Below are 14,054 nucleotides of genomic sequence, written 5' to 3'. Positions count from 1 at the left end.
TGGAAGTCTTAAACTATTTTTACTCATGTATGCTGATGATATTGTGATTTTTGCTAATACAGCTGAAGAATTACAGAATAACCTAAATGTTTTAAGAGATTATTGTAACAGGTGGAAATTAAGTGTAAATAGAACAAAAACCAAAGTCGTTATTTTTAGAAAAGGTGGACGATTGCCTAATAACCTAAAGTTTTACTATGACGGTAATCCAATAGAAATTGTATCTAAATATTCATATCTGGAAATTGTGTTTACGTCTGGTGGATCCTTTGCTGAAGCACATAAAACATTGTCAGGCCAAGCTCTAAAGGCAATTTTTAAGCTTAAGCGTTGTCTATATAGTTTTGTACACATTTCAGTTGAACATAGGTTAGATTTATTTGATAAACTGGTTAAGCCAATTTTATTTTATGGATCAGAAGTCTGGGGTTTTGCACATGCCAAATCAGTTGAAAGAACTCATACTATGTATTTTAAATCTGTACTTGGTGTAAGAACAACGACCCAAACGACTTGATATATGGTGAAGTTGGAAGAACTGACCTTCACAGTCAGAGATTAGTATCTATTGTAAAATTTTGGTTGAAAGTTGTAGGATGTAATGATCGTAAATATGTATGTTTGGTATATCAGACAATGTTAAATGACATTGAAACTTATCCAAGAAAAACAAACTGGGCGTCACTAGTTAAGGAAATGTTAAGTAAATTAGGATTTTACCATGTTTGGTTGGCGCAAGGTGATGGTGATAACAACCAGTATCTAAGTTTATTTAAATTGAGAGTTAGAGATGTGTTTGTACAAGATTGGCAAAATAGAATTAATGAATCGTCAAGAGCCGTGTTTTACACAACTTTTAGTTCTTTCGAATTACAGTCATATATTAAGCAAGTTAATATACAAAAGTATAGAATAGCGTTATCGAAATTACGATTGTCTGCCCATAGGCTTAATGTTGAAACAGATGGAGGAATATTGAACGTAATCAGAGACGATGCGTTGTATGTAATATGCTTGAAGACGAGTTTCATTTCCTTTTCGAATGTCAACTGTATAACCAAATTAGGCAAAAGTACATACAGAAATACTATCGGGTTAGGCCTAATATGTATAAGACTGTCGAACTGATGAATAACAAAAACACTGCTACTATTAGAAATCTTGCTTTGTATATCTTTAAAGCCTTTGAGATAAGGCACCAATATAATACAATAAGAAACTGATAGAGTCGATGCATTATTTATGTTAAGCAGTATGGAACGCCTGAGCTGCAAATGGAAACTAGTATATGTACATGTATATATAAATGTTTATACACCACTAAACACTAATGTAATATTTGCTTATAAATACATGCGTGGTTTCGTGAAATTGTCTTGTTTACGTGTGAGTAAGGGCATACGCAAGTTTATGACTACAATCATACTTTATGCAATCAAAACTACAGAAAAACTTAGATCATGTGCTTGTATTTATGAATATGTGGTTTGTATATACATTTAGTAAGTGTAGTATAAAATATCTTATGCGTATGTGTATAGATTAATATAGTTGATATATATATATATATTTAATATAAGTAACTGGAGATATAGTGTTCTTCTTCTACTCAGAATGATCTAGTTTAATTTAGATAATTAACCCCATAGTATATAATACTTATTATTAAATCTCCAAATTGTCATAGTACCACATGTCTCTCCATTTGCTTATATTGAACTAAAGGTTATTTTGTCTAAATCTTTTGTCCGTCATGTTGAATGATATTTAGGTATAGTGTATATAACGTTTGACCATGGGCCATTAGGGCCTAGTTCAAATACAGTTCAGTATGTATTTGTATATGTAGAAATCTGAATAAAACTTCTTCTTCTTCTTCTTTTTCTTCATACAAGCATTTTGAATATGTCGAGATATTGTTTGAAGTATGATTTTCACTGAAATTATTTACATCATGTTACAACGACAACAACAGTGACTTAATCATCCAGTGAAAAATGACTAACGTGCATGTACATAATTCTTGAAAATACTGATTTTATCTATAAGGAGACCCGTTGGAGATATGGAACATAACCACGCAAAATAATAGCACTGTCCAGCTTGATGGGTAATGAAGTGTATACCCGTTACCCTCGCGACCATTTATTGTTAAATATTGGCTTATTTATATTAATTCATTTGGAAATAAAACAACAGTTGTATTTTTATATACTTTACAAGAATGTTTTTATTAAATAAAAATGACCAAAGTAGGTGTTAAAAACCCTAAGAAACAATCGACAAGGAAATTATTATTTTTGTAACGGAAGGTTTATCTTATTCACAATACAATATATTCCGGCTGTCTTATGATGCATATTATTTTTTTTCCTTGTATCAGATTATCGAATCATTCTCGAGGGTCTGAAACTGAAAAAAAAATATGTTGAATCTAATAAATAAAACGAGCGTTTGCTAGTCAGAATGTTATTGTTATTGACTTTTCGGCACTAAATTTATGTCACACATTCGTAGCGAGCAATCTGATGCCTTGCAATTGAAAGAGGCATTATTTTAAATTTAATTTTGATAGCTACAAAAATAGATTTGTTATATTATTTGCTCTATTAATGTCCGTAATAACTTAGTGATACAGTAGTGACATATGTTATACTCTTGCTTGAGCTTCTATGGCCAAACTTGCATAGCGTTTAGGGCCATCACGTCTATTTTCTGTTGTAATGGAAATTTTGCAAGTCTCGTTGCAAATGTTTCACAATTTATTTTCTATAGATTTGTATTTATAAATAAAATTATACATTGCTTTGTGCAGTTAAGTGGGCATTTTTATTGTCTGGTCATGAAATCAACCCCGATTGATATTTGTACAGTTTGTTTATATCTCAGTGGACTTCTCTTAACCCCATTAGTGAGTTGTTCCACCATCCATTGTGTATAGTCTGTTAGATTTAAAGGCACTGACCTCCAGATCTGGCTAAAAATAATCTTTCTTTCAAAATGAAGTTTGGTCATATTATGAACATTAGAATATGAGTTTTTGTTTCTAAAATATTTTAAAAATTCCAAATCAAGAAAATAAAGACATTTTCCAGTCGTCGTAACCAATAGTGCTATAACGGAAGTAGTGAATTATGACTTCAAAATATAGATATTTATAATGGAGACAGTCTACCTGGAGTAAAAGCATTACAAACGCTTTTCGTTTTTTCATCGTAAAAAGTTGTAGTAAAAACAGCAAATTCTCATGTGTTTCCGTAACATATAGTGTGTCAGTAATTAAGTTTTAAAGCCTTCTTAAGAAATATAGCATTTATTTCCAGATATCTAAAAAAATTATATTCGAACGATCTGGAGGCCAGTCCCTTTAATGGTATATATAAACAAACACTATTTCCATTTCTTCTTTCACTGGCCAGATCTATCAATACATATGCAAATATCTGTGATGTCATTGTGTACAAAATGGTCTTATAGAATGTGCTGATTAGTTCATGGGCACGTTTATCGTAAAATATATTAGTAAATATGTACTTCAAAGGCAAATAAATGTACTAAAACATGAATGAAAAGGTTGACATATTATTTGAATCTACGACCTTCCGCACTCGAAACGGACGCTCTGATTATTACAGTACAAATGGCTGCAAGGCAAGTGGAAATACTTACCTTTAAATAATGTTAACCTAAAGTCATCTGTTCTGGCCTGAACTTAAAACAAATATAAACTGAAATAGTGTAACAGTATCTCAGAATATTTTGAACTGTGATGTTATTTTCTGTTAATGCTGATATAATTTCAATACTTGTTAATTAAAGCAATGCGACTGGTTAAGCCGATACATTTATACATTGATGTACGCCTTGTTAATCATTTTTGCTCAACTATACGAAGTATATGGAGAGCTATCCTACTCAACCCGGCGTCGGCGTCCTTCCGCGTCCCCACCTTAGTTGTTTTACACTTTCTCTTTTTTCTCCTTTCTTCTTATCTCTGTAATTACTGGATGGATTTGTTTCAAAGTTAAAATAGTTATTCCTCATCATCACCCACATCATATGGCACAAGGGCCATAACTCTCACACCAATATTTCATGAATTATCCCCCCTTTTTACTTAGAATTTCAGGTTAAAATTTTGATGCACTTTCACTCTTAAAGTACTTATCTACTTACTGCTGCTATTACTACCCTGTTACTGCTTTTCGGCTATTGCTACTGCTGCTACTGATAATATAGCTACTTCTATTACTGCATTTATTACTACTGCTTTTACTGCTACTCTTGTTACTGCTACTGCTGCAGCTGCTGCTACTGCTACTGCTGCTACTACTGCTGCTACGCCTGCTAATCCTACGTTGCTTCTGCTACTACTGCTACTACTGCTACTACTGCTTATGATACTGCTGCTTCTGCTACCATGGTCACTGCTGCTATTTGTACTACTGCTACTGCTGCTACAACTACTAATTCTACTGCTGCTTCTGCTACTACTGCTACTGCTGATGCTGCTTATCCTACGGCTCTTCTTCTACTATTGCTACTGCTGCTATTGGTACTACTGCAACCGCTGCTACTGCTACTGCTACTGTTCCTGTTATTTCTGCTTCTGCTGCTACTACTGCTGCTGCTATTGCATCTACTTCTGCTTCTGCTGCTGGTACTGCTGCTACTGCTCCTGCTGCTATCACTGCTACTGCCTATTTCACGTTTTTGCTACTGCTACAGCCAACTTCGTATCAATTGTTAATGTAAAAAGAACAGGTGTATTCACTCCGTCTGCATAAAATGTCGCGGCTATAAAACTCGCTATTATTCGCCGCGACATTTTATGAGACCGTTGTTGAGGAACAAAAAGTCGCGGCTTTTAATTTTTACCCTCGACTTTTTGTAGAAGTTCTACAACAATTGCAAAAAATGTCGCGGATTTCCTTCTGAACCTCGACTTTTTATAGACAGACGAGGGATAATATGTAGAGTCAAACCATGGACGCTACCGGCCGCCGGAGTCAAAATGTTCCTTGCTGTTTCCAACTACTATTATAAAATATCGCGGTTTATACGTTCCTTGCGACATTTTGTATGATCTCGACAGAAAATCTCGCAGATTTGTAAGTTGCCCGCGACATTTTATGCACAAACGATAAAATTTCTGGCGGGTTTGAAATGGCCGCAACCGGCCACCATACCTTAATGTACTTTTTTAAAGTTCTGAAAATATGCTAAAAAATATCGTACTTGCCAATAATCCTACGTTTTAGGACAAACTGGTTTTATCAAAAATGGTCAAATTCCTTTGGATCAGTCAGGCAAATTGATATCAGATCTATAGTTATATGGCCAACTACAAACTGGTTATAAAAGAAATGACAAGCATGTATGTATACATGATCATAAAAATATGACATAGATAACAGAATGACATTTGTTTATGAGTAAGAAGAAATTACAGGTATAGTAAGTGATAAAAAGTATCATTTGTATCCGTTAAGTGAAAGAGTTATAAAAAAGTTAGACTTATTTGAAGGCCGTTTCCTCCTTGAAAGCTTAAAGTTTCAAAGCATGTGTTTTAATCTAAGATTTGAACTATCATCAGAATTGTACAATAGTTAGTTTAGTTCATTCTATTCCCTTCTACTGCGTCAACAAAAGGAAATTAATATAATTATTCAGAATATATAGGAAATTAATAAAGTCCAAATACAACATCAGTCATTTAACATCAAAAGAATGCATTATCTTTTTCTTGAAAAACAGTCAAGTTTGATCAAAGAAACTTTTTTCAATCTATCATTCATGTCAAAAAGGAAATTTATTCGACTTCAGACGAATTATTGAGTGAGTAAATTATAAATTTCCCTTTACTTCTATACCAGGAGATCCGACCGTGTCTTAAAATGGTATCTTGAAAAAGCTTGGATTTTATTTTATAAACAAATCATTGTATTTTTACCGTGTCTTCTTCCAAATGAAACAGTAATTCAAGAAGTGCCTTTCATAGTTACAGACTTAATACTATAAGAATCATACCTTTATTGTACGTAGTGTTACAAATGTGTTAAAAAATTACTATCGCGCGTTCTCTCGCACACACACAAAGCAAACGCACGGGGACAAACCGAACAAATAAAGGAACACAGTGGGACACCGCCTTGGAACGGTCAGTAGCAAAAACACCACAGGGGAGCTTAAACCGGTTTATGTTACGCACCCAACCTAAATCTTACCCCCACCATGTTCCAAAGACACGGGAAAATTAAAATAAAAGTAATACCCCCAGGTGAATCTCAAACACACGTAATAAAAACAAAAAGGCATGGCAAGTAAAGCACAAAAATGTTCCTGTATAATCATATTAAAAGCAAACTTTAAGAACCAAAAACGTATGTACTCAATGCCTTTCAGAAGAGAAACTCCATTAAGCCAAGTGCATATGTTAAAGCATTACAGGAAGGCTTCAGAAACAAATATTATATATCGGGTTATAAGTATCTCCGATTGCGAACCCGTAGCTAACTTAAGGTATTAGATCACTAATAGAGAACCTTCTTTTTGAAGAGTATTCAATTCCTACCATAAACCTACTTTTACTGCAAGTCTTAGTGGGGCGTAGGTTCAAGCCCTACTGGGACCAAAATTTTTTTTTTCCTTATTTCCCTTTTTTCTAGTAAGTTTTTACTTCTTTCAAGACTTATTATTGATTTTTTGTACAAAAATGGAAAAAGATGAATCTTATAAGCGATTTTTTGGTGCTCAATGTGAATTTACTACTCAAACAGAAGGGGTAGAGTTACACATCTTTAAAAATATTGAGCTACACGCGGTGAAAGTTCTCTATTTTGCTTTCACTCTTAGATTATATAGTGTGAATGAAATTTAAGTAGGTTTTACGTCTGTCCTAAGGTTATTTTTAACTGGAGTAAGCAAAATTCAAAACAGAAACAAAGCATTTGACCTTATTTTTTCAATGTTGAAGTATGAATTCTGTCTCATTAAATCCGTTTACTTGAGGCACCATAGAAAAAATGATATTGACATATTTATTTTGTATTTTATAATTGTTTACCAATAGTTTGATGTTTCTTTTATTAAAATTAATGGTCAAATGAGTTCTCTGCAAACGTTTTGGATAGTGGCTATCACTTTGAAATTTGTCTCTACTTGAGCTTGAGGAAATACCATAAGTTATACAAAATTTATAAAAAACGGCACGGTAAAAGTTGTTTAAAAATTGCAAAATAGTGCAAAACACTGTTACCTTTCAGAATATACCAAGCAAAGGCCATTTTGTAAACATTACTATTAGTGCTCTAATACCTCTATTCATTAATCTAGTTGTGTTTTTGTTTGTTTGTTTTTTTTTCTTTTCTTTCAAAGAAAAAATTATAAATATTTTTTACGAAATCAAAGGGTAATTTTTTAATTGTATTACAAGCAAAAATGAAGAAACAAGTGTGTTCCTTGACTTCCAATGAATATTACTGACCGATTTCAATACTTTTCTAGTTCCTATGTGTCTATTTTCCATTTACCGCGAATTAATTACATTGATGAGGCGTGTACTGTTTTTACTGTCATCCATTTTCTCATTTGTTGTAGACTTCAAGTTCGCTGTTGTGTTCTCTTTGAATCTCCTGTTTAGCATTTACTTTTTCTGGAAAGAGTTTCACTGCAAACTAAAAAAAAAACAACAGTTGACGAATGACTGCAACGCTTGACTGTTTATATGTTGTAATTATATTCTTACATAGAGTATAATCGTTTCAGTGTAAAATGGAAATATCTTTCACAAGTGAACACTGGTGTTATATACCTTGCTGTAATTGTTCTTGTGCAATGTGGTGGTGATAGGTTCGTATAAAACTTGGACTGATTACTTTACAATGATGCGACTTCGTATGCTTGCTGTTGATAAAATATTGTGAGATGAGACAATACAATCATGTCCCGGTTGTATAGTTTTCGTATAATTTAATTTATGCTGATTGTTTTGAAAACATTTAATATATCAGATATTATCTATTAAGTGACAACATTCTGCACTAACATTTGAAGAGTAAACATTGATGTGTTTCTTCACGATATTGTACAAGTAAAAAATACATTTCTTTTCCAAGAGAAACACCGAAAATTGTTACAGCACCTAATAGTATGTCTTTACAATCATTAAAAAGGTGAAAGAGAATCACCGTCCCTTGTAAGTAATATCTTCTCTATATGGGTTATCAATACTTGTAATAACGTTTTAATTTCGTTTATCTTCTATTTATGTTCACTGAATATGCCGTATCCTTAAAGATGCAATATTAGGCCGGCGAAAATGAATTTGTGTGAATCTATGTGTGTGATTCAAGAGCTCGTGATAGACAGACTGGTATCGAATCCGTAAAGGCGCTTTTGGTAAGTAATTGAAAATAATAAACAAAACATTATTTACTAGCAAATGCCTATCAAAATGTAAACGAAATATTATGTTACTACATCAAGTGTACGAATATATCCTAACCCAGTTTTGGTATCTAGGGTAGTCTCAAAAGGAGCGCAAATGTAAGATTGGTCTCAATGATCGAGTACTTAAGTGCGCTTATTTTCAAATTACTTGCCATCCAACGCTCCGTAATGAATTGTACCCTTTTGGCTTGATTATGGATAATTCGATCCCATTCTATGTATTCATACATAAGCGTTCCTCTAAAGCCGGTGCTAGGGGACGTGCAATTGCTGTTACACATTTCATAACCTCTCATGAACTAAATTAATTACACTGGGGCTGCCAATACTTGACTGGATTGTGTTCGTTATTTCCAAAAGTTCTTTTCTTAGGATGGAGTATCATTTTACCCGGGTGTCCGCTAGAGAAAATGTACAGAAAGAGCTGTTTGGTCTTACTCAACTAGCAAAGCTTAAACGTCAAAAATTATCATAACCACTCACTAAAATGTACGAAAATTTACTTGTAGAATAACTCGACATGGAACAATAGATATAGCTAAAGGGATTTCAGTTTTTGTATCAAATGAATAGGAGTAATCCTGGCCGGATATTAACTACTTGAACATACTTTGTTATACACAAATTGTAAATCTTTTATCTTTTCTTTTGTTTCAAACACTTATAAGTTAGACAAGTGCTAAGTCCGTTATTTCTCTCTTTCTCAAGGCATGCTTGACATTTGTTGTATTACATCAAGTAACTGGGAAAATCATTCTTAATATACCGAGTTTCAAATAATCACGCTGCCTATCTGCAAGACATTACGTAAAATATTTTAGGCTTATTTGATATAAATACTCCCCTCCCCCGCTCATGAACAAAATGACAATAACTACTTTATTTTCAATATAATTGAGCCGCGCCATGAGAAAACCAACATAGTGCGTTTGCGTCCAGCATGGATCCAGATCAGCCTGCGCATGATCCATGCTGTCCGCTAACGGTTTCTCTAGTTGCAATAGGCTTTGAAAGCGAACAGCATGGATCCTGACAAGACTGCGCGGATGCGCAGGCTGGTCTGGATCCCTGCTGGTCACAAACGCATATGATGGTTTTCTCATTGCGCGGCTCATATATATATACTAGTATATATATACTGAGCTTACAAAGAAATAATTCATTAATCCATTGAATGGACTTACCTCCAGACCGTACAACAACAAAGAACATATGCTATATTTCTTAAGAAGACTTTTTTTCAGAATTGTAAAGCGTTTGCCAATACCAAATGCAAAGCAACTTGGCTTCGATTCCCGACTCATACTCGCAATATAACCAAACTTCAGTTGTAAACAAATATCATTATTGTTCTATAGTCCAGTCCATTTAAATATTCTTTCTTTGATTACAAAAGTATCAGAGGACATAGTTTGTATGTTCAAAATGGAACCGTTTTTACTTAATACTGTTTAGTACTTAATTTTGCGAAACATTTAATTTTGTGTATTTGCAGGGATAAGGAAGCGCAAAATCTTTATGTAAAGTGCACAAGAATTTGTTGTTACTTTGTAATTTTTCATATCGATCCGTGCGGCGATAAATGTATGTAAGCCTTCGGATGTTTCCACTTGCACCCCAGGTGATTAGCACTCCCATTTCATTACTGTTTGATATCTTCAAAGTAGATATTTTTTGACTTGTGTGGTATCCATGGTAGTTCTGTAGTGACGTTAAGAGCAGTTTTTTGTTTGGTGAAAAAAATACTTACAGATTTCAAAAACCTATCCAAAGAAATGCCTAAGTAAAGGTTTGAAAGGCATACAGATCATCCATGACAGGTGTCTTATACAGTAGAACAAGAACATGTTATACAGGTTGACTACTCACCGTATTCCCTTGACCTAAGTCCGTATGCTGTTTATCTATTTCCCTTGCTAAAACATGTGCTCGCAAGTAAATTCTTTGCCACAAGAAGTGCCATTGATTCTGCAATTTTACTTAATCTAAACAGCATATTAAGCTGACATGTAGATCACGAATAGCAAGACCCCAAGAATGTGTTTCTATGCAGGAAGGATGAGTAAAAGGAATGGTGTGAAAATTATTTTCATCATTGTTTGATAATTTAAGCACACGAGGATCAATGACAAAATTCATTGAATCACCTTCGTAGCTCAATTTTATGCATGGTTCGTGGCTGATCGCAATGTTTGCGATCAACTCGAATATAAGTACACATAGCTCGTAAACACTTCTACATTAATCAGCGTAACTCGTGTACTTGTACACGTCTACATTAATCAGCAGAATTCGTAAAACACTATATCTGGTAACTTTACTTTTGCAGTAACCAGCGAAACTCGTAAACACTTGTACATTAATCAGCAAAAACTCGTTAATTCTACTACATATATCAGTCGAACTCGAACATACTTCTACGTCAATCTGCATAACTATCTTATTTAGTGTTCCTGTGCTCTATTATAGGTACTACTATTTTTTATCACTTTTAGGTTACCAACACAAAATTGGGACAGAAACAAATTAAGACCATTCTGCTGCTATCTAATCTTGTTACAATTCAAGTATAATAAATTGCATACAACTTTAGTATCAAACAAGTGTCATTCTATCAATGTTTTCACTTAACCCCCATTGAATCTTTCAGTTTATTAAAAAACAAAGCCTGGCCAACATGATCTTCTGTCCATTCTAGGTATGTGGTTGTCCCCAGCAGAACCCGCATAGATTCATTCATATTTCGACCATGTATCTTTTCAAGCATGATAACAACTAACTCTGTCTCGTCCTCAATATGTTTTGAGTGCGCAACTTTCAGTTCAAACATGCACCAGCCGCTTGTCGAGAATGAATTCGAAAGGAGCACTAAGATCTTTTTACTTTCATCTATGCAGTTTACAATGTTATCATTGATGAAGACCCCTGCTTGAAAGTCTCTCTCATGTATACACAGCTTCAAGTTGTGCTGCTCCTCTAAGAATGGAATTAGGTATTCTCGAACCCATTGTGAGTCTTCTTCGTTGTATGAAACAAAAGCATCGTATACGAAATTATTTCCATCCACACGCATATATTTCCTTCGTTTTCGGATGAGATATATGTAGTGTTTGATATTCCACCTATTTCGATATAAAAGGAATGAAACAAACATTAATAGGACCAAACAAGGCCCACCAATCATGCCCGTCCATTCTAGGGTACTAAATGGGTGGCATTGCCGGTACGAAAAGTGTATTTCCGTCAATTTCTTTCCCCACATAGCTCCTGGGTAAGTGCATAAATACATGTTCGGAAAATGTTTAATGTTTGTGTGATGTTTATTTTTTAGTCATGTTATGAACCATACTAAGTCACAGTCACAAGTGTATGGATTCCCGGATAGGTCTAACGTGTCCAAACTATTTAGAAATTCGTCTGACAAAGACGCCTTTTTCAAATGACTAATTTTATTCATGCCTAAATTTAAGTATTTTAAGTATGGTTTGTTCCTGAATGTAGAATCACTGATTGTTTCAATAAAATTCGCCTGTAAACTGATGTGTTCCAAAAGGGATTTATTTTTTAGAAATATACTAGGATCCTGCGATATCCGACAACTATAACACTCAAAATGTTTCAAGCCAGGTAAAGGCAAAAAGAGAGTTGAAATTGCTTTGTCTGTCAGGTTTAGCATATTAATGTGATTGATACTCAGTCCCTCAAGCCTAGGTAAATTCCTGAAGGTGTCTTTTATTGAATCAAATATAGACTTAGCTGATCCATCGAACCCCACAGTCAAGGATCGAAGAGTTTTTGACCATAACGCACGTGGTTCAATGCGAGCGTGATGCCCAGTCTTCAAACTTACATCAAAAAGTTCAATATATTTTACTGAAGAAAACATTTCGTAAGGTAACAAGGAGATTATATTTCCCTTTACTTTAAGTTGTGTTAACTTTGGTAAACACTTAAAACTTTTGCTGCTTAGAACACTGATTTGGTTATAACTAAGGTGCAATCGAGTTAAGCGTCTAACTGCTGTTTCAGAACTACTTTTATTCAGACAAAAATCTGGCATACCACGAAGACGATGGTGGTTCACAACAAAAGAAGGACGACAACACGAAGTTTTGATACCCGCCGACATAAAAAGTGATAAATACAAAAGTTCGGGTGCTTGCCTGGGTTTGCGCGACACTGGGGAGTTACAGCTAAGAAAATTAAGACAATGAAATGTAACTAAGAGAATTAAATTGACAAAGAGTATACAAAAGAAACTAAGGAAATAATTTGGCTTTGTGTGAACAAATGCAGCGAAAGAAATAATTCTGCATCGTGTAAATAAATGGCAACAGTCGCAATCATGTTTTCTACAGATTTAAAGCGTGGTATGTCTATTAGATATAATTTGATGCTGACATTAACGATATATTGGGTATCTGCCGCCGTCACTGAAACTGAGATGGTTAACTATTCATGCAACATTGCCGGAAGTGTTTTTAATTGCAGTCACCAAAAACTTAACATACATTCCAAAGCTGAAGGCGATTTTTCTTATCTTATATTTGAAGGCAACAACCTACCAAATGTTACACAACAGACATTCAGCAAAATTCGGACAAAATGTTTGATTCAAAACTTGGATTTAACAAAATAGTTTCAATCAGTGCGGATGCGTTGTGACAATTTGATAGGTTGAAATTCCTGGATTTATCTGGAAATCAAAATATTTTTTAATGAATATAAAAATCATCACCTTCAGATTCTGGAACTTAATGATATTGGCGTGGATACAATAAAAGATGACACGTAAGGACGGCACACGATTACAAATGTTGTATCTAAAACGTAACAATTTGACATATATTTCCAAGTCAGTTTTACGGCACTTTGAAGTTTTAAAAGAGTCTGACATCGCCTTTAACTTTCTAACACATGTGAACTTTCTAACGCGAACTGCAAATGAGTTACAATAAGCTGAATGAAATACCTGTGTTTTGCGAGAAGAATTCTAATATTAGCCTGGTGCCAAATCTGCAAAAGCTCTTTTTAACTCATTAACTGGAGAGACAGCTTTAAATGTCTGGATAATCTCGAAGGTCTTTAAGAAAGAGGCAACTTCAGCTTCGAAATCTTCCTAGGCTTTCGTCATTCAATGCTGATAAAAACCAGGCCATAACCCATACATAGAACCATACGCATTTCGGTCAAAGTCACCTGTTGAACTCAGAATTTGTACCAATGGACCTGGGTTAAATATACTTACTTCCTTCACGGAGACATTCAAATTTGTACCTAAACTGCCCTTAAAATAAGTTATATAAATATGATTGAAGTGTCAGAAGATTCAATATATACATTGTTTGCTCCTCTAACACGGCTAGAGTATTTCAAAAGTTATAACTGCGAGATACAGCATGATCCGAAAATGATTCTTGCCAACATAACGAGCTTGAACAAGATTAATCTTGATAGAAATTACATTGAACATTTGAGTAATTATACATTCCAGTAAAAAAAAAAAACAAAGACAAATATCAAACAGGGAATGCCACGCACCAAAAACACAGCCAACACATTAGGACAAAACGAACAAACAAAGGAACACACACACACATACA

General features: G+C 34.2%; 1 protein-coding gene across 1 annotated transcript; it reads right to left on the bottom strand.

Annotated features, from left to right (window-relative positions):
• Nucleotides 1-10,997: 10,997 nt before the first annotated feature.
• Nucleotides 10,998-11,763, bottom strand: LOC128555802 (toll-like receptor 2). Its single transcript, XM_053539377.1, has one exon. It carries the CDS (start codon nt 11,738-11,740, stop codon nt 11,075-11,077), a length of 666 nt encoding a protein of 221 aa, XP_053395352.1. The 5' UTR covers nt 11,741-11,763; the 3' UTR covers nt 10,998-11,074.
• Nucleotides 11,764-14,054: the final 2,291 nt, after the last annotated feature.

Source organism: Mercenaria mercenaria, chromosome 3 (genome assembly GCF_021730395.1).
Source record: "Mercenaria mercenaria strain notata chromosome 3, MADL_Memer_1, whole genome shotgun sequence".
Taxonomy (NCBI): Eukaryota; Metazoa; Mollusca; class Bivalvia; order Venerida; family Veneridae; genus Mercenaria; species Mercenaria mercenaria.
Note: the sequence above shows the minus strand (reverse complement) of the source record. Positions and strands in the feature narration are given on the sequence as shown.

Coding starts and splice junctions, on each gene's coding strand:
- LOC128555802 (XM_053539377.1), bottom strand. CDS start 11,740: ATGTATTTATGCACTTACCCAGGAGCTATGTGGGGAAAGAAATTGACG.